Source organism: Poeciliopsis prolifica, unplaced genomic scaffold, assembly GCF_027474105.1.
Source record: "Poeciliopsis prolifica strain line A6 unplaced genomic scaffold, Auburn_PproV2 SCAFFOLD029, whole genome shotgun sequence".
Classification (NCBI taxonomy): domain Eukaryota; kingdom Metazoa; phylum Chordata; class Actinopteri; order Cyprinodontiformes; family Poeciliidae; genus Poeciliopsis; species Poeciliopsis prolifica.
Window position 1 is genome coordinate 3,721,943 of NW_026562404.1, and position 24,726 is coordinate 3,746,668.

Consider the following 24,726-nt stretch of genomic DNA (forward strand, 5'->3'; position numbering starts at 1 on the left):
GCACGAACTTCCTCCTAGCTTCCAGAATGAGCCTGAACGCTACATTCCTTGCATTGCTTTCCTCTCAAGTCAGCCCTGCTTGCTGGGCGTCAAACTGCTCTCCCTCTCTAGAATATTCACACACTCTCTCGCGCTCCAAGCTCACTGCACTAGTTTCTAATATTAGTTTCCTCACTCGGCCTGAAGGAGGAGGAGGGGTTACCGGGAGTCTTCTGGAAACCGGGGTGTTACTATATAAGCAACGGGCCTGACTCAATCCAGGCATTACTTCAGAAGAAACACCTGACGGCAGAAGCTTGACGAGAACGAGGCTCTAACCTTTTCCTCAACAAGGAGATCACCACTGACTGTAAGTAGCCGGAATTCTACTATTGAAATAGTCAAAACATGCCATTGAAAACGCTTGGAGAATGAAAAGGAAGGGAGTGATTATTTCAGTCGGTTTAAATATCCGTTGAAAAAAAATTGTGTGAAGGTTCATCTTAATTTCTTTGAGTTGGTACAAAGGAGACATGCTGAGTTTTACTCTTTAAGTCTGTATCTAGCAATAAGTCATTGAAAATGTAAGTCGAATATTTTGACGGGAAGACACACAATTTGCTCCATAAAATCTATTACAAATATGCTAAAGGTAACACAATTTGAACTATGGTGTCAGACTTAGAGGATGAAACTATTTTTGCTTAATGAGGAAGATGGACTGTTTTTCTGTTAAAAAAAACCCAGAATATAGTCCAGTAAAAGACACTAACATTAACCAGTTAATACCTCACTGCAGAAATGTTGTTTCACTGAATTTATCTGAAATAAATTAAATGTCTGACAAAAAGAAGTCAAGTGCAAAGACTGTTATGAAGATGTGCTACAATTAGGTGCTTTTACTCAAGACAGTTAGAAAAGATACATACTGTACATGTAAAGAAACTGAGATCCTGCAATGAAATACATACTTTACAGCATTTCACCTGCAACATGTTCTTCTGAAAAGGCAGAGGCCTATAAATTGTAGTCAGAACAAAAATACAGATGGGGCATTAAGGTCACATTTCTAAAACATTGAACTGAATAACCTTACTCCATTCAGTTCAATGTTTCAGTCGTCACTTGATGATCCAAACATGTTCCTAGCTCCACTGAAATGTGAGGTATATTAGTCACATGTCAAAGTGTTGAATGACAGTAAAAAAGCCTGGGGAGATGATTCAAAGCTGCACTGTAGGTGTTAAGAAGATAAAACTACACGCCAACTTTTCTAAAACTGACATCTAAATGAATGCTCAGCACAAAGGTTTTTATCAGCATTAGTGAACCCAACAGTTTTCTTTCACTTTGAAGGCTTTCATCAGAGATTATCCTGAAAATAAAATTATTTTAATTCTGATTTTATCTAGGTTCATCTCAACCAGCAAGATGTCATCAGCTAAAGGAATATCCATTGGCATTGATCTGGGCACCACCTACTCTTGTGTCGGGGTCTTCCAGCATGGAAAAGTGGAAATTATCGCCAATGATCAAGGCAACAGGACAACTCCCAGCTACGTGGCCTTTACCGACACAGAGAGGCTCATCGGAGATGCTGCCAAGAACCAAGTTGCCATGAACCCCACCAACACAATCTTTGATGCCAAACGGCTCATTGGAAGAAGGTTTGATGACCTGGTGGTCCAGTCTGACATGAAACTCTGGCCCTTCAAGGTGATCAACGACAACGGAAAGCCCAAAGTCCAGGTGGAATATAAAGGAGAAAGTAAGACATTCTGTCCTGAGGAGATTTCCTCAATGGTCCTGGTTAAAATGAGAGAAATAGCTGAGGCCTTTCTGGGACAGAGGGTGTCGAATGCGGTCATCACAGTGCCAGCTTACTTTAATGATTCCCAAAGGCAAGCCACAAAGGATGCTGGAGTGATCTCCGGACTAAATGTTCTCCGCATCATAAATGAGCCGACAGCTGCAGCCATCGCCTACGGCCTTGATAAAGGCAAAAGAGGAGAGCGCAATGTCCTCATCTTTGATCTTGGTGGAGGCACTTTTGACGTGTCCATCCTGACCATTGAGGATGGCATATTTGAGGTGAAAGCCACAGCCGGGGACACACACCTTGGCGGAGAGGATTTTGACAACCGAATGGTCAGCCACTTTGTGGAGGAGTTTAAAAGAAAGCACAAGAAGGACATCAGCCAGAACAAGAGAGCTGTGAGGAGACTGCGCACAGCTTGTGAGAGAGCAAAGAGGACCTTGTCCTCCAGCACGCAGGCAAGCATTGAGATTGACTCACTCTTTGAGGGCATTGACTTTTACACCTCAATCACAAGGGCACGCTTCGAGGAGCTCAACTCAGACCTCTTTAGGGGAACACTGGAGCCAGTTGAGAAGGCCCTAACAGATGCTAAGCTGGATAAATCCAAGATCCACGAAGTTGTCCTGGTTGGTGGCTCTACGAGAATCCCCAAAATCCAAAAGCTCCTGCAGGACTTCTTCAATGGTAGAGAACTAAACAAGAGCATCAACCCTGATGAAGCGGTGGCCTATGGTGCAGCAGTCCAGGCTGCTATCCTCATGGGTGACACCTCAGAAAATGTCCAAGACTTACTGCTCCTGGATGTGGCACCCTTGTCGCTGGGCATTGAGACAGCCGGTGGCGTCATGACACCTCTTATCAAGCGAAACACCACCATCCCCACGAAGCAGACTCAGATCTTCTCCACATACTCAGATAACCAGCCAGGAGTCCTGATTCAGGTCTTTGAGGGTGAGAGAGCCATGACAAAGGACAACAATCTCCTGGGGAAGTTTGAGCTCTCGGGTCTTCCTCCTGCTCCCAGAGGCGTGCCACAGATCGAAGTTACCTTCGACATCGACGCCAACGGCATCCTAAACGTGTCTGCCGTCGACAAAAGCACGGGCAAGGAAAACAAAATCACAATCACCAACGACAAGGGCCGACTCAGCAAAGATGAGATCGAGAAGATGGTGCAGGACGCGGACAAGTACAAGGCAGAGGATGACCAGCAGAGAGAAAAGATCGCGGCAAAGAATTCCCTGGAGTCCTACGCTTACCACATGAAGAGCAGCGTCGAAGACGACGCCCTGAAAGGGAAAATCAGTGAGGAGGAGAAAAAGCTGGTCATTGACAAATGCAACCAGACAATTTCCTGGCTGGAGAACAACCAGCTGGCAGAGAAGGAGGAGTATGAACATCAGCAGAATGAGCTGGAGAAGGTGTGCAAACCAGTCGTGGCAAAGTTGTATCAAGGTGCAGCGGCAGGAGGCTCCAGTCAGGCTGGAGGAGCCTCTCAGGGTCCCACTATCGAGGAGGTCGACTAAAACTACGAACTGCAGCCTTTCACTGCTGGATAAAGATTTCTGACTTATGTTTGGTTTCTGAAAAAGGGAGAAAGCGTTTCATTGTTTCTTCGCATATTTATAATAAACATGTTCAAAAAAATGACATTTGCCTCTTATTAAGCATTCAGTGTTAAGCACTTTAACATTTAAGGATGATAAGAATAAATACACATGAGATTCAGATAAAATCCAAATATAAAGGACTGAATAAAACCAGATTTCCTGGGATAACACATGAATAGAATGACAGATTAGATGAAAGTCGTCCATCGAATGCAGTGATTGCCATCACAAATTTAAATATCAACAATGTGCTAATTTATTTGAATAAGTAAGTTAAAAGGATCAACTTGCACACTATAGATACACAAGAGTGATATATTTAAATTGCCCATTTCTGTTCTTAGCTCACAACTAATGATATCAAAATTCTCTTTCCTTGGACAAAAAAAAAACAAATAACTTTTAGATAAAATGAAATGTATTTTGAATATTATGTTATGGCCCGACAATCACAAAGAAATGTAGGTTTTAATTTCTACCTTGCAAAATAAAATTCTTATTCAATTTATTCAGACCCTCTCTTCATTTAAAATGTTGTCCACTAGAGGGAAACCTCGAGCTGTTAGTTGTCTGATCGCACAAGAAGCCAACAACTACCTGTTGGATCAAACTGTGACCTGTAATTGACTTATTAGAGCAACAAAATCATTGAGGGGGCGAGAAAAGAAGCAAAAACTAAACATTTAAAGTTAACTCAATCAATTCAATAAGATGAAATAATTAGATAGTGTCTGTGTGTAAGAATTGAAATAGTTTTCACCAGATTAAACAAAAAATTATATATATATTTTAACGTCAAATAACAGATAATTGTATTTAATGAATGATAAATGCACCTCAACCTGGAGGGAAAGCAAACAGGTGTAATTAAGCAGGGTAATTGTCTGTCTCCCCCCCCCCCCCCCCTCTCTCTCTCTCTCTCTCTCTCTTTGTCGCACAAACACTTGATGAGCCTGCCGCGCTAATTAGAGGGAGTCGGGGATTCAATAAACGATGCGTCAGCCCTCGGCAGGCAAAGAGTTAACTCGGTCAGCCTGTTGTTCCGCGCTCCGTCCAACCGGGCTGTGTCGCTAAGGGAAAAGAGGCTGCGCTTCAGGAGGTGTAACACATCCCCAGCTCACATCTGGCGCGCCAGAAGAGCCCGTTGTTTTGTTTTGTTTTGTTTTGTTTTTAGCGCAACCTGTCTCGGGGTAGTTCCTCTGAGCTGGATCAGCGTTCCCGTGTGTGTGAGCGGAGAGAGATGGAAGGTCGGATTTGGCCCGAAACGGAGAGATTCGTTTTGGATAGGGCGCGTTTTGGTATGCGTAAAAGAGCGCGTAAATAAACCAAAAGAATCGCCCGCAGAGTACGGAAAAGAAAACATCTGAACCGCAGCGAGGTTCCCCCACAGGTGGTTCCCGTCGCTTTCATCCGCTCCTTTTCTGTCTTCTGGCAGCAGAAAAGTCATGGGTCACTGACTCTGACATGAGGACGCACCTTCCTCCTCTCAGCCTTCTGATCAGACCAGCGGCCAGCAGCGGGAAGCAACAAGCTTCTAAATGATCAGCTCTGTGTGCGTTTCGACTTACCGAGGGCGCAAATCAGGAAACAAACCTCCGTCTAAATCATGTCTGAAGGAGGAGATGGCCAGAGGGGAGGACTCGGAAAAAATCATCATCAACGTCGGCGGCACCCGGCACGAGACCTACAAGAGCACCCTGCGGACGCTGCCGGGGACGCGCCTGGCCTGGCTGGCCGAGCCGGACTCCCAGGGCTGCTGCTCCGAATCGGACGCCGAGCTCCCGAGCGTCTCCGAGTTCTTCTTTGACCGACACCCGGGCATCTTTGCCTATGTGCTCAACTACTACCGGACCGGGAAGCTGCACTGTCCAGCGGACGTGTGCGGCCCGCTGTTCGAGGAGGAGCTGGCCTTCTGGGGGATCGATGACACCGACGTGGAGCCGTGCTGCTGGATGACCTACCGGCAGCACCGGGACGCGGAAGAGGCTCTGGAGATATTCGAGCCGCCCGACCCGGAGGACACGGAAGACGACAGAGACACGCCGAGACGGTTCGGCATTGAGGACCGCAGCGACAGGTCCAGGGGGTGCTGGGAAGTTTGGCGACCCAAAGTGTGGGCCTTGTTTGACGACCCGTACACCTCCAAAGCAGCCAGGGTGAGTTCAGCTGGTGGGTTCTCTTTATTTCCAGATTGAGACCAGAGCATCCTGTGCTTTCCTTTTGAAGATGTTTTTTTTTTCTTCCTTGTTCAGGTATCAACAGGTGTCCCCAAAAGTTTCAGCCAGTCAGGCAGCAGAACTACTGTGCGTTTATAGATTCATAGTCTTGCAAACGCACACATTAATGATAAAAGTGATAAATTAAAAGTAACCCGTCAGTGAAGTCCATGACACGTGGTTTAATGTTTTAAATCTGAACAAATAAAAGGAGATGCAACAATCAATGACCGGCACTAACGCCTGCAAAAGGCCTCCACTCTGAACTTGTCTCCTTCATTTTCTGCTAAATTCAAAGCGGCTATCTCAAAGCACCAAGAGCACATTTCATATCCTTACATGTTGTGTGGATGAAAATTCAACCAGTCAAAACTGGAATCAGCTGGCTACACAATTTTGGATTTTTCCTGACCAAAATTGGTGTTGATAAGGAAAAAACTGATCAGTGCATTTCAATACATTGACACTAATAATTCCATATTTATTTTAACATTGCTCTGCTTTTTCTCCATTCGGCCTTGACTTCTCCCCTTTAGGTGAATTGGAGATTTAATTACATGTTCTAAAAGCTGTTAATAATAAAACATGAGGGCAGAAGGGTACTTGCAAAGACACAACAGCTTTGTAGTGAGCTCTTTATTTTCTGTTTCCATCGCCAGAATTGCTCTGCTGCTTTTCAACATTCAAAAAAAACTTCATCCTAATTTAAAATCCAATTGCATTATTAGTCATTATTCCAATCCAGTTGATATCAGGGCGTGTTATGACACATCAAACTCACAAGATGAAAAACGTGACGTTCATGAAAACAAGGTAAAGAGAGGTTTTAGCAATATTTTACGATAAGCTGAGAATCTTTATTCTTTTTTTCATTCATAGAGTGACGCTTATTCAAGCAAGATGCTGTGTTATAAAGAGATTCAAGATAAAGTGTGACATATAAAAGTTTTCTAGAGTTTCTTTAGGAAAGTGGCCTTTGAAAATTTGTACAAGCTCTGAATGCATGTCAGAGAACACAGGCATATCCTCACTTTTATCACTCATGAGCCAATAATGATCGATTGAGTAAACACTTAACATTCAATGTTGCTCAAAGATAAAGAACATTTATAATTGCTCAATTGTGATAAGCATATCTTTAGCTTATATATATGTTGCAGAAGAGATTAATAACATTGAGTAGCTGCTATCTGACTGCTTTCATTGTGTGTGGAAACAGCCATCTTTTCAAATATTAATAGCCCTTCAACATTTTAACTCTGTAATAATCACAGCTTTTGTTCTATTTTATTTGGGTTTCATGTGATACATAAAAGCAAAGTAGCACACAACTGTTAAGTGGAAGCATGCTGATACATGTTTTCCGAATTTCCTTGCCAATTGAAATCTTAACAGTGTGGCGTGTATCTCCATTCAACCATCTCAGCCGGAATGCAGATCAGGCTTAGATGGCTGATCTTTTTCACTGCAAGTCTTTTGTTTTTGTCTGTACCAGCCTGGAATACCAAGAGAATAAAATCTGGGCCTATTCAAGCTCTGATCGGATTGTTTTTAATTTTTTTATTACCGTTTGTCTTTGTAAAACCTGAATATGCTTAAATACGATAAAAAGTAATTTATTATACATTAGTTCCAGTATGTGCAATGAAATGGTTTGTTTACATGTATGACATGTGCAATATGTGTGTAATGTAAAGCTGACTGTGCTCAGCTCTTCATATCTGTGGTCTATGATTGTTATGTAAGCTGAAGTTGATTTCTCATTGATACGTCTAAAGCTATCGGGTCACTTGCCTTGCCTTTACACACAAACAAACTTTAATAACAACCCATTTTCAATATTGTGGTGGTTCAACCATTGCAGCCACAGCAGCCACAACTCAAGTCAGCAGGTTATTTATAAGGTTTAGGTTATTTATAAGGTTTAGGTGTTTATAGGAATTTCTGAACATGCTTCCAGAATTGCATGTTCATGTTCATTTACTTCTCCAATTTATCCCGTAAGTGTTTTATCAGTTGTAAGTCCAGGCAACGTTTTTCATAACAAACTTCATTAGTGCACAGTCATATTGGAACATCAATGACCCAGCCCGAAAGGCATTTGGATGCTGAGGCATGAAAGGTTTGTTCTACTGTAACCAAAACCGCCGGTCCTGAAAAACACCACAATCCTCTCTGCTCCAAACTTTACTCTTGACACAAAACAGTCAGACCAAGTGCTGTTTTCCTGGCAGTGGCCAAACCCAGACTTCTTCTTTGGAATCCCAGAGAAAGCATGATTTATCATCCCAGAGAAGACGACTCCACTGCTCTAGAGTCCAATTGCACCATGCTTTATACCACTTCGTCTGACTCTTTCAGCTTTCTGACAACTGAAACGACTGGTTTAGACATTTTCGAATGAAATTTTACAGTAGACTTATTGCTCTGGTGGATCTCATCATGGTTCGCTCTCTGGAAATCACCAAGCTGCAAAAAGCAAACCCGTTTGTTCACAAAAACATTTGTAGAAGCGGTTTACATTCCTCTGATCTGGATTTGATGCACCTTTATCTTTAGAAGTGATTGAAAGGCCTGACTTTCATGGTTTGGAGAGGTGAGCAAACTCCTCAGGCAATGCATGCGCTGTGCTGCATGTCCAGCAGCAGTTTTATAGATCTCACGCGGCAGAGCTGTAAGCAAACAGTCAAAGAGATGCTGAACAGATAGCCAGCTAACAAAGAGCGAGCTCACATCATCATCTGTGATAATGCATGACATTTCAAAGAAGAAAAGAAGGATGATGCGAACATTGGCTTCTCTCTCAGCAATGCTTCTTTCACAGTGCAGTGAGGAAAATAATTGTTTCTTCATCCTCAAACTCCTGCCGAGCTGCTGAGGTGTCTGCTATGCAAAGCACTGATTTCATTAAATTTGCTCTACTTTGGATGCGCAAGACTGCAATGTTAAATGTGTGGGAATCCGATTAAATCTAGTTTGCTTCATCTGAAAGAAAAAAAAAATAGATATATATGACCAAAATGTAGACAAATAAATAGAAACAAACTTAATGTGTATCCAAATATAACAGCAGAGATGATCACTCAATATCGTCCACTTTACAAAGTGGTGGAAACCAGATGTTTCTGGTAGTAAACAAACATTCCTCTATGAAAAATAAATACAACTGACATATCAAGGCGATTACATACACTCTTCTCAGGCTTAAATAAAACAGATAGTGCTTTGTGACAGATCGAACATGAATTCATTGAGCTTAGCTTGCTTTCGTTCTTTGTACCTCTGAAGATACAGCACTCCAGCTGTAGGCAATTGAAATGCTGCTATATGCCTAATGGCTCAGTAACAAAAAGCTGCAGAGTGTTCATTGAAGTAACCATGAAAGCAAGTATCTCGTGTTAGCAGGAGTTGCCAGGCCAGAAAAGAACATGCACTTAACTGAGAAAGGTTTGTTTCTGTAACGTGTGTTTGTGTGCTTAGCTAAGTGGTCTCTTCAGAAACCCTCAGTTTTACACAAGTATAAGGTAATGTGCAGTCCGCAACTATTAAACAGTTTAAATAAACAGTTGTATCATACAACTGTTGTATGATACAACTGTTTATTTAACGGTTCAGTCAGGGGATATCTGAAGCCTCTGTGTTGCTTCACAGGATCTCCGCTGTACCTGCCAGTTCATCACATCTGTCCGTGTGTTTGCAGATGAATCCATTTGGGAAGTTCTGCCAAAAACCCCCCCAAAAAACCAAAGAACAACCGTGTGGATTTGAATCGGTAGTGCAAGCAGTTTCATATTGACCCAGTCATAATACTCTGTCCACTTCCTCTCTGGGTAGAACATGTATGTGTGTTTACTCTGCGCGTGCATTATGAGAGGATGAAGGGACTCACGTTACTTTTATGGCCTTTTTATTTCAGAGAGCTTCTGAGCTGAGTTCAGGTAATGTGATTTCTAAAAGCTCATCTGTGCGTCGTTAAAGCCACATCCTCTCAAAGACCAGCTGACCAGCTCTTCTGCTAAGGTCAGCTGAATTTTCTGTGCCACGATCACTTTATTCATGTGAGTTTTTTTTTAAATACTGCAGTTAGAAGTTCTGCATTTGAAACCAGCTGCATTTAAATGGCTGACCAGTTTAAATGTGTAAGCATATTTGCAGAGTCTTGAACTTGTTCCACATTATTTCACATGGAGGTCACAAACTTCGGCGTGTTTCGGGGGATTTTATGTGACCAATCAACACAAAGTAGAAGTTCAACAAAGAGCATAAATGCATAAATCAGATATGCGGAGCAGAAAAGTGCATCAACTCTTTTCATTCTTCTATTGATGATCCGCAGTTCTCGAGCACTTTCCAAATAACAGTCTAGAAATAAATCATACAGGATAAACGTCTGTTTCAACAGCAGAGAAAATGTCTACAATGTCAAAAGTCAAGTAAAGTTATTTTTTGTATTAAACATTCTAAATGCTTCTAAATAAAAACATAACAAAATAACCAATTATGAAACAAACAATACATATTGCATGTTGTCAAATGCCAGCATCAAAACTAATGCATTTCTATGATCCAGTGATCATGTAAAAGGAACAGTTTGCCTTTTTTATGAAGTCGGATTGTGTGGGAAAATCTGCGTTTATGCAATTCAAATTATCACATAAATTAATATGTAAGACACAGGAGTACTGGGTGCTGATTATTAAACAGCCTGCAAGAAATATCACTGCAAGTTCAGCCTGGTTTTACAGGATAAGATGCTAATTCTCTGGATGTCAGAGAGTTGTTTCCAGGAAAAGGGTCTTTGGACAGTCGGCCTGACAGATCGTTACACATCGTCTTTGGACCGGTGCGCAGTCTCTGAGAAGTCATAAAAGGAAAAACAGGAATCTTTCCAACCCCGGATTGCCTCCCAGAAAGTAAGAGTGAAAGATGCCCCAGAGGTTTAAAAACAACATAAAGGGCTGTTTCCATTGAAAAAAATGGTTTGATCCAGTTATGCTTAAATTAAAGTGAAATTCTGTGTATGAAATCCATTAGTGGTTTCTCAGACTGTCGAAAGGTCTGTGCTATATATGTAGAACATAGTAACTATAAATAGAAATCAGCATCTCTGATGGATCTGGGCTCGGTTTCTTTGTGTTTCCTCACTCTGCGAACTATTAGACAAAGGTTAGACAGCTTTTATCTGTCTCTTGTATTCTCCTTCCTTCTAACTGAGAACCGAGTGTGGGATTGTCTGACTGATTTCCTGCTCTTAAACTGCATGTATGGAGGTGGCTTTGCTAGAGTGTCCAATTTTTATTTTCTGCCTGTGGAGCTGGCAGATAGCTCAATCTGACCACAGGCTGGATCAGTTAAATGCGTCAAAGCAGGAGTCAAGAAACCACAGCGGCAGCGAGAAGTGCTATGCATTCCTGGGCATTAATGTCATATTAATTTCGGCCTATAAATATGTTTTGTTTTGTGTTTTTTCTCTGGACATGGAATTAAAATGCAATAAACATACAAATAAGCAACATTTATGACTTTCAAAAACAGGGGTGCACAAATACAAACCCTCCTAATTAAACATGCAGGCTCAAATATGTACACTACAAAACCCAAATTAGTAATTATTACAAAAACTGCACAGAGTAAGAAATGGTCTAGATTTTACAAAATCAAAAAACAAACAAATCAAACTGAGTGAGTCGCGTCTCACTGCTAAAGAACTCAGACTCAGACTTATCAGTCATCATAACTCATGTTTATTTTAATTTTTAAATGTAAATTACAATTGCTTTATTTTTTTTTCTAACTGCAAAAGCAACATTTTAAACATGTAAAGTTGATGAAACATCTCTCCATGTTGAAGACTTTAAACATTAATACAAAACAACACTAGGAGGGTTTAATCAGAGCATGAACTGAATATGTGTGCATGCATGTACTCCATCTTAAGTCCGGAGCAAACTAGTTTTTTTGTTGCTTTTGCCACCACCAAATGATACGTAAGTACGATATTACAAAAACAGCACTATTCAGAGGTGCAATGAACTACCAAAGAAAATTCACCGGTAAGGACTTGTGTCCGCTCAGAGCCATTAGCACAGCAAATACTCATTCTGAGTAGTTACAATTCACATTTTGTTTAGTATTGATCCCACCTTTTAAAAAACAATGAGAGTACTAGTAATGATAGGTTTGCTTATCATGTAAAAGAACATTTGGGTTTACAGTGTACACACCTACTATTATTTGGTTAAAAATCATTTGGAGGGTTGCAGAGAAACTATACAACAAGGTAGCATCTCCTCGCCTGCGAATTGGACCAGGTAAAGTTTTCTCCTGCCCCATAAAATATCAAATGATCAAAGCTTTTGTCACATACCAAACAGATTAGTATAATTTGTTGATTTTAGCTAATCTCCCTTTCACATTAACAGCTGCTTCAGTATTCTGTAGCTAATCGATTCAAATGCACCGGTAAACATGCCCTTGTTTACTTCATTGGCTTATGGCGTTTTAAAATTGACTGTACAGTTATATTGTTGACCCATAAAACCTTTAATGGTCAAGCTCTTTTGTGTTTGTCAAATTGCAAGCAACGCAATGTGGAACTCTCCAGATGTCTGATTGTCTGGTTATTGTTTTCTCTTACTGAGAGCGTCTCAAATCGCCTCGGAGAGGCTCCTGCATTTGTTTTTAACTAATGGTTCATTTTTCATAACTGTACTATGATTACCATTTTTTTCTTTTACTGTGCTTTGTGCAATTTTATTTCGCAGCTAAATTTTGTGCAGCCGTTTGTCGATTGAGGCTGGTCCTTGTTTTGATTTTGAAATTGTTGCTTGTGATTTGGGAACTGAGTTCATCCCTAACAAATGAATAAATACCATCTTTAAATAAATAAATAAGTCAGTGTTGTTTAAAACTTTACATGCAGTTAGTGACCCAAAGCATTCGACCATCCACAGGTTTGTTCAGAACGACGACTCAATCCAAGTGGCTTTGTTTCCTTACATCTAAAACTTTTTACCAATTGCTACAATCAACTGAATGTATTGAAGCTGCGCCTTGTGATGGCATTTGTTGTGAAATGGCACTATATAAATAAACTCAACTACATTTAGTTATTCCCAGTATTGTTGTTTGTTAACCTTTTTCCTTTGGAATGCTAGAGTTTGATTTTCCACGACCTGAAAGCATCAGTGTTTTTAAAGACATTCTCCTCGCAGCTTTTCCACAGTTACCTCTTCACTGCAGTTATTACCGCCCCGGTGGTCGAGAGGAATATATAAAATGTTCTTTTTTCACTGAAGCAGTAAAGTTTTTAAATGAAAGTCAATAACATGGAGCTCCAGCTCCAGTTTTACTGTTTATATTTTTATTCTCTATATTGCCACAACGGCTGTTGCTGCACATTTTGTGGATGTAATTTGTCTGATTTTACTGTGTGTAATTCCTCTTTGCTAGAGCGAAACTTTAATTTCCCTTCGGGGACAAAGTAAAGATTGAGAAGTGAATTTATAGGTCACTTTTAGCAAACCATATATAATACTGAATAATAATGCTCTGCAAAGGGAGCTAAATTCATGCCTTCTGACAGCGAACGTCCTGGTTCTGAATCGGCTAAGCAGCTCTGGCCATGTGTTAGCTTTATGCTAGATGAAAACATTATAAAACGTCTCACATTTCCACAGATTTTGCAGAATATTTCCCCTAGAGGTTCTCTTACTTTGAGCAGGTTGTGTTTTTTTCAGTTTGCAGTTGTTTTTGGGACGAACCTTATCAATGGGGGACTTTGTTTGGCTGGTTTCTTAGTTATATTTGAATTATCATGAATGCTGGGTTCTGGGTTCTTCTGTAACTGTGGTTTTTGAAATGACCTTGTTTCACATCTGTTCTTGGGTTCCTTAGGTTGGGGCACGAAGTGTTTCTCTGCGAGATCCTTCAGCCTACTTCGTGTTGTCAGACAGGTTCTACACAAATCATTTCTTGATTTTTATAGATAAAGCTTTTATCAGTCTTAGTTGTGGCTCCTGAAGTAGAACAAAAAAAAGAAATTCAGATTCACAAAAATGTATTTATTATTTCACAAGCGAGGCTGCCTAAGATTTTTTTTAATAATAATTTGGAGTCAAAACCAATAACTCAGTCCTGATTAGCTGCACAGACATATCAATTAGACTAAAACAACTGTAATATTATAAAAACCTCTTCTAGAATCCCACGTTCACACTGCAAAAAGCATCTCACCATATTATAAGCATGGATTAAAAGCTAAAACACATTTTTGACTGCATACTGGAGTAATCCTCTTCAAATAAAACATTTCCTTTTTGAAGCTGCTCCTGATCCTCTGATTGGTTAGAGAGGTTTGGCTCTCAGTGTTTCCATGGCAGACAGAGCAGCGTTACAGACTGTGTACAGTGCTGCTAGTGTGAATGATCCTCATAACCCACTTGTGTCTCCCCTGTGTAGAGGAGGCTCCTCACCTCTCACCCACCGGCTGAGCGCTGCTCTTCTGCTGGTCATACATGAAGGTCTAATAAAGTGCAAAATGACATATAGCCCCCCGCAAGAACCGCGACTCAGACCTGCAGTAATGATTTGAGTTATACATCATGTGTAGATAATCACCGCCATTTTTCCAGATATTTTTGGCTCTGTGAATTTATGAAATATAAATGCCTGATAATGAAGTGCCCAGCAGAGATGTGGCTGTCAGGCTGAGTGGTGGAGATTAATGCTTTGTCCGCAGGTGAACAAGACTCTCAGACATGAATCAGTGTGACATGCGTTCCAGGAACATCGGAGCTGGCTCCTCTTATTATATCAGTGGGGAGCTCAGTGGGTTTGTTACTGGTCCTCTTGCACATAGCATGTCCGTACTGGTGGTAGCTCAGCGTGATGCTCGGCAGCTTGCTGTGATGACTGTGCTGGGACCCCTCTCAGCTGCTGCCGATCACAACCTGCTGCTTGTTGCTTTTCAGCTTTTTGTCCTTCCTACTGCTTGATATTTGTCCTGCTTTTTGTTCCTTCAGCTCTAATTTTCCAGGCTAGGGTCGAGCCGCTCCTCCCCGATGGGGAGCTCGGCTCTAATCCGCACACTGAAACCCGATAACATTATGCTTTGACAATTAATTAAATGATTGAGCAATAAAGTGTTAGGAGCCGTGTGATGTCAGCCAGAGGTTTGTGGGCTTTTTGGAACCGTGGAAATAGCAATGAACTCACAAGTGTTTGCAGTTAGAAAGAATGTGCAAGAGAAGGACGTGACTAAAATAGCCTCAAACTGGACATCATAGATCCTGACTGATGGCTTTATGAGTCAACCGTACTTTGATTTGCAGTCTACGGGTTTTTTCTCAACTGTCCAAGATATTCCTGATGACCTAATGAAGGTTTATTGTTGGAAATGGGTATGTGAACCCCTCTGCTCCTTGCCCTCTGCGTCCTAGAACATGGACACTGTTCCATGAAAACTGGAGGTTATTATTTTTCCTTTGGGACCCATGCCGAAGTGCTGATCCTTTTCCAAGGAAGTACTGATCCCTTCCTTTTCCGGTATGACTTGATACAAGTGCACAAAGCAGGGTCCACACACAGGAATGAGTTTGGTGTGGAAGAACTTGCACAGAGTATCGATTTCAATGAAAACGGAAAACTGAAAACTGAAAGAGAAATGTCCTGCTGGAAGGCTATTTAAAAGTTCACATAATCAGACTCTTAAATGTTGAGGAAACTCTCCCGAGAAGAGTTGCAACTGTTGTCGCTTGAGAGGATGGAAGAACTCCTTATTAAACCATATGGCTCAGGAATGAAATGTTACTCAACTTTATGTTTGTAATGGTCACAAACCCACTTCCAAATTCCTTAACTGCACAGAAATCAGCAGCCTTATAACACAACTGGTTCCCCCTAAAAAGATTTCCTTTTTCTCTTTACAGAGTTCAATTTGGAGACACTAAATGACGTCTTTAGAGTTTCTAATGCTCGGTTTCTCTTTGTGTTAAGCATTAAGTGAGCCACACAGAGCGGTTTCTTGGCAAACACATTTACACAGAAATAATGAGCAAGAGAAATAACTACCTCTCTTTGTTCTACTGCATGAGCGGTTCTCTGGCAGCTCCCTGCAGACGCATGCTCAATAGGTGTGAGGTCATGTAATTGTTACGCTGTTTGGTTACGTCTCAACTGTTCTCATGTCTGTCAGAGCATTGATCACCTTCCCCGCAGAGACGCCGCTGGCAGCAGATTGCCCGCTCTCTTTAGTTCAAAGATAAACCATTTGGCATTTCAGTAAATCTCAGGCTGCCGGGATCTCATCACAAGCCTTCAGGACTGCGGCAGCTGGTTGGTTTATCTAGTCTCAGCTGTTTTGTTGGTATAACACCAGTGAATGCTGGAGTTCTCCCCATGCAGCATCTGTTAGTCAAAACTATGCAGAAGCCCACGGACTCGCTGAAGGAATAGATGTTTTCTCTTTGGTGTTTAAAAAGCTCTGCTGTTTGGCCACTTTAAATTGCATTCTTGTTTTATCTCGTGCTGTTGGGGCCTGCGGTCAGTTGGGCTCACTGTGATTTAAACGTGAGAGCGTCAAGAACGTTTATCCGCTCTGTGAAGTCAGGCTCGTTCTAAAGGCAGGTGCAAAGTGTAGCAAGGCGGCCTTTCGCGGCTGGATTTCACGGTGAGGATGAAAAGTTGAGGCAGAGTCAGGAGGAACAGCAGTTTGTTTATTCGTCTCACAGCATCAATAATCATTTCCCAGGTGAAACTGCAGCCTTAAATAGTCCCAGCTGTGACGGTCCAAACCACCTTTAATTCACAGGGGAATCTCAATTCTCCAATCTCCACCCGTTCAAATAAAACACCTTTTACTAAATACAAACATTTCCACATACTTTTTATGAATATTTTATGGTTTATTATTACACCATGATGAAACACCAGAAAACCCAGAAACAATTCGCCCCCCACACACTTTTCAACAACGTCTCCCGGGACCTATAAATGGTGTCTGGACCCCCAGGGCAGTATTTGTCCTGAAGAGGACACAAAAGAGACAGGTGAGTCACTTCATACTAGCGCTCCGCACTTAACAGATTATGCACAAACATTTGCACAGTTTTACTCACCAGCAGCTCATTGCTCTGAGTAACAATCATCCTCCCTCACTCCTCAATGAGGAGCAGCTGTGCAGAGCTAAATAGCATTCTGGATCGCCATCAACGACTCCTTTTTCCTGATTGCTCTGCTTTATGTCAGAGAGTGTATGCCGCTCACTGGATTTACTTAGCAGCTTTCAATAAAGCTTCACTTTTACTGAGCAGAGCAGAGCAGTAGGCGATGTTGGGGTAACGGCGATACAATAACCACTCAGTGCAATGAGTCACAGGAAGAGCGAACACAAAAAGAGTAGCTCATGTTGATGTAATCAGTCTCTTATTGTTTGGATTTGCAGCCCCATAATTGCTTGTTTTGGATTTCTCTTTTTTTTTTTCTGCGACAGATTGACTATAGATGTAACTTTATAGGTTTATATGTTATCAATTGTTATTTATTTAGCAACCACTAATTAGTTCAAGCATTTTATGAAGCTTTTGGACCAGTGTCTTCTTGATGGGCGTCGCGTGGCCTCTGGTTTTATTGCCTCTGCTTCAACAGATTGCTCCAGCAATGTGTGATTGAGGGCCGTGTGATGTCAGGAGGTATTGGTGGTTGAGGATGGATGAATGGATGAGAGGAGGTGGAAGTCAGACGGTTTAATGATGAGCCTATAGCGAAGGCGGGGGAGCAGGGTCAGTGTGAGGTTGGGTGACTCTGGTGCTGATGTGTCACCAACTCTCATCAGTTCAAGAAGTGGGAGAGAGAGACGATGGAGAGCAGATTAATGGGATGCTAGCACTGAGATGAGGGCGGAAGGTAAATGGGTGACAGGAGAAAGTATTTGCCTCCATGAAGTTTCCTTCTGCTGTTATGTTTTGTTTCCCCAAAATGTTTCAGCTCATCAAGCAAATTTTAATGTCAGTCCTTGTATCTACAAGTGCAGCGAACCCATCACGTCACCCTGGAGGAATTTTCTTCTTTGCAGAATCAAATTGTTTGGAGCATGAACAATTAAAATTTATGCCTGGACTTAAACTATGGCACGCCGAAACCTTAATTTTGTTATTTTATTTGATACTTTCATAGATGGACTGCTGCAAAACTCAACTGAGCTTGAGTTTAGGGTCATGAACTAATCGGTTGGTTGTCTTGTTTTCTAGTAGAGAGCAGAATTTATTGTCTGGTCAATTATGTTCTGGTGTGAAAGAAAATTCTCTAACGCTTTATTTGACAGGGTGTGCATAACACTGACATGACAGTGTCATAAACATGATATAAAACCTGCTATGATGATGACAGAGTCATAATGAATCTCTGTGACTGTTGTCATGAAGCGTCATTTGGTAAATAATGACACTTGTAATGCAAAGTTGTTCTATAAGGACACTTTATGACAACAATCACAGACATTCATTAAGACTCCTTCATGATCATAAGGTGTTATTTAGGTGTTATGTCAAGTTTATGACAGTGCCATGTTAGTCTTATGCACCGAAAAGTATAACAAGTCAACATGGTTCTGTAGCGTCACACTACCACTAAAATGCTAACTTTATTTTTGCTTGACATTCAAATTTGCTTGCTGATCTACAACATAAGTGTGACAAAAATGACATTATTTCCCTGAGATGTAACAAAGATGTTTTAAAAAGTACTTGATATGAAACAGTGGTGCCCATAGAGATTTTAACATAAACATGTTTGGAAAAAAAAAAAATTGCACATCTTGTGTTTTGTTGATGCTTCGTTCTCATCATTATTGTTGGCTTTCCTGATAGAGATTAGTAAAAAGTGCTGCAATAAAAACAGGATCCTTATCTCACACTAAAATGTTTAGAAAATTACAACTTTTGTTATTCAGAAAAGAAGAAAATCCTACATTTTGACATTTTTTAAATAAAACCTGCTTTTGATGGTATGAAACCAGTGACAACTTGCTTTCAGTTTTCTGGCAGAAGGTGCAAATGTCATAAAGTGAGGTGATGGAGGTGGTGAGGCAGACGCTGGAGACCCAGGTAAGTGAACGGTGGTGTAATTTAATAACAAAAAATCCACAAAAACAGTCCAAACAGTAGTCCGCGGCCAGGCAGCACGGCTGAGCAGAAGCCAGGGCTCACACCGGTAGCAACTGGTCTTAAGGGCGGCACAAAAAACAACAACGACAATCTGACAATCTGACAACGACAAACGATGACAAGGACCCGACCAGGAACAAAGGACACAGGAGGGACTAAATACACTGAGGGTAATCAGGAGAACAAGACACACCTGGGAACAATCAAGGGGAAGACAGGACAACTAGGAGAACTCAGGACACAGAAACTCAGAATTAAACACAGAAAAACACAGAACCTGACAGTACCCCCCCCTTAAAGGGCGGCTACCAGACGCCCAAAAACAAAATCCAAAACCCAAAAACCAGGGTGGGCGGAGGGGCGACGGAAGGAGGGCCAGAGTCCAGAAAACAAAAAACTACCCACAAAAGGTGGGCGGAAACACAAGGAGGGGCCAAGAGTCCAAAACTAAACAGAAAGAGGGAAGAGGCGTCGAGGGGGGTCGGCGCCCGCGGCAGACCCCACGGGGGAGGTCCGGAGGGCGTCCTCGGCGCCCGCGGCAGACCCCACGGGGGAGGTCCGGAGGGCGTCCTCGGCGCCCGCGGCAGACCCCACGGGGGAGGTCCGGAGGGCGTCCTCGGCGCCAAGGAGCACTAGGGGACTCGGGAGGAGCACTAGGGGACTCGGGAGGAGCACTAGGGGACTCGGGAGGAGCACTAGGGCACTCGGGAGGAGCACTAGGGGACTCGGGAGGAGCACTAGGGGACTCGGGAGGAGCACTAGGGGACTCGGGAGGAGCACTAGGGGACTCGGGAGGAGCACTAGGGGACTCGGGAGGAGCTAGGGGACACTGGAGGAGCACTAGGGGACACTGGAGGAGCACTAGGGGACACTGGAGGAGCACTAGGGACACTGGAGGAGCACTAGGGGACACTGGAGGAGCACTAGGGACGGAGGAGCACTAGGGATCGGGAGGAGCACTAGGGATCTCGGGGGGAGCACTAGGGATCTCGGGAGGAGCACTAGGGATCTCGGGAGGAGCACTAGGGATCTCGGGAGGAGCACTAGGGATCTCGGGAGGAGCACTAGGGATCTCGGAAGGAGCAGAGTCCACGGAGGCCGGAGCGGAATCCGGCGGAGCAGGAGCAGGAGCCGGAGCGGAATCCGGCGGAGCAGGAGCAGGAGCCGGAGCGGAATCCGGCGGAGCAGGAGCAGGAGCCGGAGCGGAATCCGGCGGAGCAGAGTCCACGGAGGCCGGAGCGGAATCCGGCGGAGCAGGAACGGCAGCCGGAGCGGAATCCTTCGGAGCAGGAACGGCAGCCGGAGCGGAATCCGGCGGAGCAGGAACGGCAGCCGGAGCGGAATCCGGCGGAGCAGGAACGGCAGCCGGAGCGGAATCCTTCGGAGCAGGAACGGCAGCCGGAGCGGAATCCGGCGGAGCAGGAACGGCAGCCGGAGCGGAATCCGGCGGAGCAGGAACGGCAGCCGGAGCGGAATCCGGCGGAGCAGGAACGGCAGCCGGAGCGGAATCCGGCGGAGCAGGAACGGCAGCCGGAGCGGAATCCGGCGGAGCAGGAACGGCAGCCGGAGCGGGGTCCGGCGGAGCAGGAACGGCAGCCGGAGCGGGGTCCGGCGGAGCAGGAACGGCAGCCGGAGCGGGGTCCGGCGGAGCAGGACGAGGAGCAGAGGCTGGAGCTGGGGCTGGGCTGGCGGAGCGGATGTCTGGCCTGGGAGGCAGAGGTTTAGCATCCCAAGCCGCGAAGGCTGTCTGGCGTATCTCCTCTGCCTCCCGCTGCAGCTCCACCAGCGCGGGGTGCTGGAGACGTGGAACCCAGTAGTCCAGCAACATACCCAGGCGTATGGCGAACCCTAGACGTCTGAGGGCGAACGTGGACGTGCTCTTTGAATCCTCATACTCCTGGATCGTTCGGAGCAGCTCCTCTACACCCTCTGGGTCCATGATGTTAAAACAGCGAGCCTCACCGTATTCGTGGTCGGGTCCTTCTGTCATAAAGTGAGGTGATGGAGGTGGTGAGGCAGACGCTGGAGACCCAGGTAAGTGAACGGTGGTGTAATTTAATAACAAAAAATCCACAAAAACAGTCCAAACAATAGTCCGCGGCCAGGCAGCACGGCTGAGCAGAAGCCAGGGCTCACACCGGTAGCAACTGGTCTTAAGGGCGGCACAAAAAAACAACAACGACAATCTGACTGACAATGACAAACAACGACAAGGACCCGACCAGGAACAAAGGACACAGGAGGGACTAAATACACTGAGGGCAATCAGGGGAACAAGACACACCTGGGAACAATCAAGGGGAAGACAGGACAACGAGGAGAACTCAGGACACAGAAACTCAGAATTAAACACAGAAAAACACAGAACCTGACAGCAAAATGTTTATTTAAATTCAGTTTAAAGGATTCGAGACAATGTTCCCGAGAGTTTCTGGAAAAGAAGCAGCCCACAGCATCACAAATCCACCACCATGCTTAACAGTGGAGTTCAGGGACTTTTTTTTCAGCAGACCAGCTGTATGTTTGTTGCCAAATAAAAACCCCAGTCTTATCTGACTACAGCAAACAGATCCTTTTAAGAGTGTATAAAAATTGTGTTCTTATATTTGTTTGTTTTGATAAGTCAGAAACAGTTAAGATTTTATTTATGTTGCATTGTTCATACACAAGGCAATATGAAGCACTTTATATGACACCAGAAAGGACAAAAAGGAGTATTTTCAAGAAAATTGACAGATAGATGGATCTACTGTGACACTGGGTAAGGCTGGGTGAAAAGTCAATTTCTTGTCTTGGTTTGATTGAGTTCATAAAAATATTTTCTCTTAGATAATGCTAATTTCCCCACACTCTTTACCAAATGACTGTAGTAACATTAAAAGGTTTGAGTTTTCAAAAGATTTTCAGTGTGAGATCATGCAGCTGAAGCAAATGATAAATTGACTTTTACACGTCTCCACCGCGGCTGCTAATCAGCTTCACAGATGTCACATCCTGTAAAGTTAAGAGTTCTAATTCATTTAGTTTCATTTAAGCGAACTCAACGCGCTAAATGATAGCAGTTTTAGTAATGCGCCTCAGTGCAGGATGTGTTTATGTGAGTGTCTCCTGCGAGTTGACAGAGCTGAGGCTTTTCCCTGCTCTTCGCGTAGCAAAGTCCTCGTCTTCCCAAAGGGCTGTGAGGCTTGTCATGGCTGATCCCTGCACTACAGCAGAACAATGCTGATGCCGTTTTAATCGCGAGTTAATAAATCCCTATTATTCAGACTGGTTTTTGTTGTGTTTATTTGCCTGTAATTAGCTTTTCATGCTTTATGTGGTTTTCTAATCCCAGACCCAAAAGGAGACCCGTAAAAAAAAGAGGAAAAAAAAAAAAAAAGGTTTCCGAAGGGAGAAAGTGCGCTCGTGTTACAGGAGCATTATTCATCCAGCTGGAAAGTCAGAAAGGATTGAGAGTCAGCTTACTATAAGCGCAGGCTGCATTTAGCACAGAGCATGCATGAGTAAGCGCCCGGCGTTTATACAAACAGCACAAGGTATTGTTGTGGAACAGGTGGGCACCGTCCATACAGTCAGTGTAATCCGTCACATATATTCAATGTTTACATCTAAAAAAAGAGAAAATAAAGAGCATCTAGAGGGTTAATGATGACGCAGATTTAACAAAAGAGCAAACAAAGTCCCTCGACATCTATTAGACGCTTTTCCTGGACATGTTGCGTTGTGTGAATGGTTGATTTTATCAACTCATTTGTGTTGGGCACTAAATGACAAATAAAATAAAATAAAATCTTTGCATTGACTTAAAATACCTAAGAAGCTGACTTCCCATGGAGGCTCTGTCAGAGCGCCTCCTTCTGTCAGTGAGGGACTTGACTCCTGTAATTACACTGTAAAAATAAATGTATGGTATAATTATCAGCATTTGTGGTTGCCAGAATTTTACTGTATTTTTACAGTAAATTTTTGCAGTATTTAAAACGTTCAATAATTTCAATTTTCCAGATTTTTACTGTATAAATACAGTTTGAATACAGATGCTGGTATTTTACTGTAAATTAAACTTATTTTTTTATTTTTTTACAGTGTAGGATTAATTTAGTTTAAAAATGTTTGATTTCTAGGAAATGATCTCCCATCTGCATGAATAGCAACCAGTTCTAACTTTTTATTGTGATAAAAATAACATAAAAAAAAAAAACTTGAGAAAATAATATAATAATGTACCAGAATATTCAGGTTTTCTTCTAAAGTCAGGGTGGGTGTAGAGATCATTCTTTTCTCTGACGTACAATACACGTCGAGGACACATTTCTTTTTAAAAGGATGCCACTTTTGGGAGATGACATTTCATCGTCTGTTGTCAGTGGTTTCAATATTAAGGAAAAAGGAAAACACAGCATGATGGTAATTAATGTTGATTGTGTGTCTCAAACAGGGGGTGGCCATCATCTCCCTCTTCTTCATCCTGGTGTCCATCACCACGTTCTGCTTGGAGACGCATCAGGCCTTCGACGTCAAACAAAACATTACAGAATTCGTCAAAGAGGGAAATATCACGCGAGAGGAGATCAGGGAAGAGATCGTCACCAGCCCAAAGCTCATCATGGTGGAGGGAATCTGCGTGGTGTGGTTTACCTTTGAGTTCCTGGTCCGAATCATCTGCTGCCCACGCAAACTGGCCTTCATCAAGAACACACTCAACATCATTGACTTTGTGGCCATCCTGCCTTTCTACCTGGAGATGAGCTTGAGGGGTCTGTCGTCCAAGGCGGCCACCAACGTGCTGGGTTTCCTCCGCGTGGTGCGCTTTGTGCGGATCCTGCGGATCTTCAAGCTCACGCGTCACTTCGTGGGCCTGCGCGTGCTGGGTCACACGCTGAGGGCCAGCGTCAACGAGTTCCTCCTGCTGGTTATCTTCCTGGCATTGGGAGTGCTCATCTTTGCCACCATGATCTACTACGCCGAGCGCATCGGATTCACCTACACCTCTGGTAAAAACAACCCCGAGGTTAAGAACCACTTCAGAAACATCCCCATCAGCTTCTGGTGGGCCGTGGTCACTATGACCACGCTGGGCTACGGGGACATGTTTCCGCAGACGTGGCTGGGCATGATGGTGGGGGCGCTGTGTGCGCTGGCCGGCGTGCTGACCATCGCCATGCCCGTTCCGGTCATCGTCAACAACTTCGGCATGTACTACTCGCTGGCTATGGCGAAGCAGAAGCTGCCGAAGAAGAAGAAGAAGCACACCCAGAACCCAGACGCGCCGACCGACTCCGCCTCGTTTGTGAAGTCGGAAACGAACTCGCACATCGACAGCACCCAGAGCGACACGTGCCCCCTGGCGGCGGAGGAGAGCAGCAGCAGGAACCGCTCAGGTGAGGCCAAGATTTCACACTAAAGGGCCAGTTCAACCAAAATGCACTGCAGTTGATTTTCTTTGATGTTTGGAGCTCACTGCCTCAAAGAGCTCAGAGGTTTTGATCGGTGCTTCTGTTAATAGATAGTGTTTTTTCAATACTATCCTATCTGCAGTAGATCACAAGATATAGCAAATTTCTTGTAGTATGAATGTCTACATTGTAAATATTGCAAATTAATGCCCAGACTATCATACCTTTATGTTTCCTATGTCTGTTGGTCACGCTTGTTTGATGCAGCAGTAAGAAGTGGAGATTCATTAAGAAACTACAAGCAGGTCGATGCCGAGAGAGAAGTTGTGCGGTAGCAATTATTTCTTATTCGTTGTTGAGATGAAAATAATCAATCACTTTATTTTTCTGTGGATTATATTTAATGTAAGTCCAAAGCAGAAAGATGTGAAACAGTCTGAAGCGTGATGATAGTCTGAAGGGGCCATTTCACCATCCCAACTCCAGTCTCAAAAACAGTGATATCAGTCTGTCTGCTTCATAAATCTGCAGCCCTGAGTGGTT

General features: G+C 43.3%; 2 protein-coding genes across 3 annotated transcripts in view; both read left to right on the forward strand.

The window, feature by feature from the left end:
* The first annotated feature begins 196 nt into the window (after positions 1 to 196).
* On the forward strand, positions 197 to 3,448 carry hspa1b (heat shock protein family A (Hsp70) member 1B). The gene is made up of 2 exons (XM_055049433.1): positions 197 to 349; positions 1,392 to 3,448. The coding sequence occupies exon 2, from the start codon at positions 1,411 to 1,413 to the stop codon at positions 3,322 to 3,324; it is 1,914 nt and encodes a 637-aa protein (XP_054905408.1). The 5' UTR covers positions 197 to 349; positions 1,392 to 1,410; the 3' UTR covers positions 3,325 to 3,448.
* Positions 3,449 to 4,504: 1,056 nt separating this feature from the next.
* kcnc4 (potassium voltage-gated channel, Shaw-related subfamily, member 4) overlaps positions 4,505 to 24,726 on the forward strand; it is a 28,872-nt gene continuing 8,650 nt past the window's right edge. For both annotated transcript variants that reach the window (XM_055049435.1, XM_055049436.1), the window contains exons 1-2: positions 4,505 to 5,564; positions 23,226 to 24,168. In XM_055049435.1, coding sequence (XP_054905410.1) covers positions 4,947 to 5,564; positions 23,226 to 24,168 — 1,561 coding nt within the window. In that variant the 5' untranslated portion in view covers positions 4,505 to 4,946. The remainder of the gene's footprint in view (positions 5,565 to 23,225; positions 24,169 to 24,726) is intronic.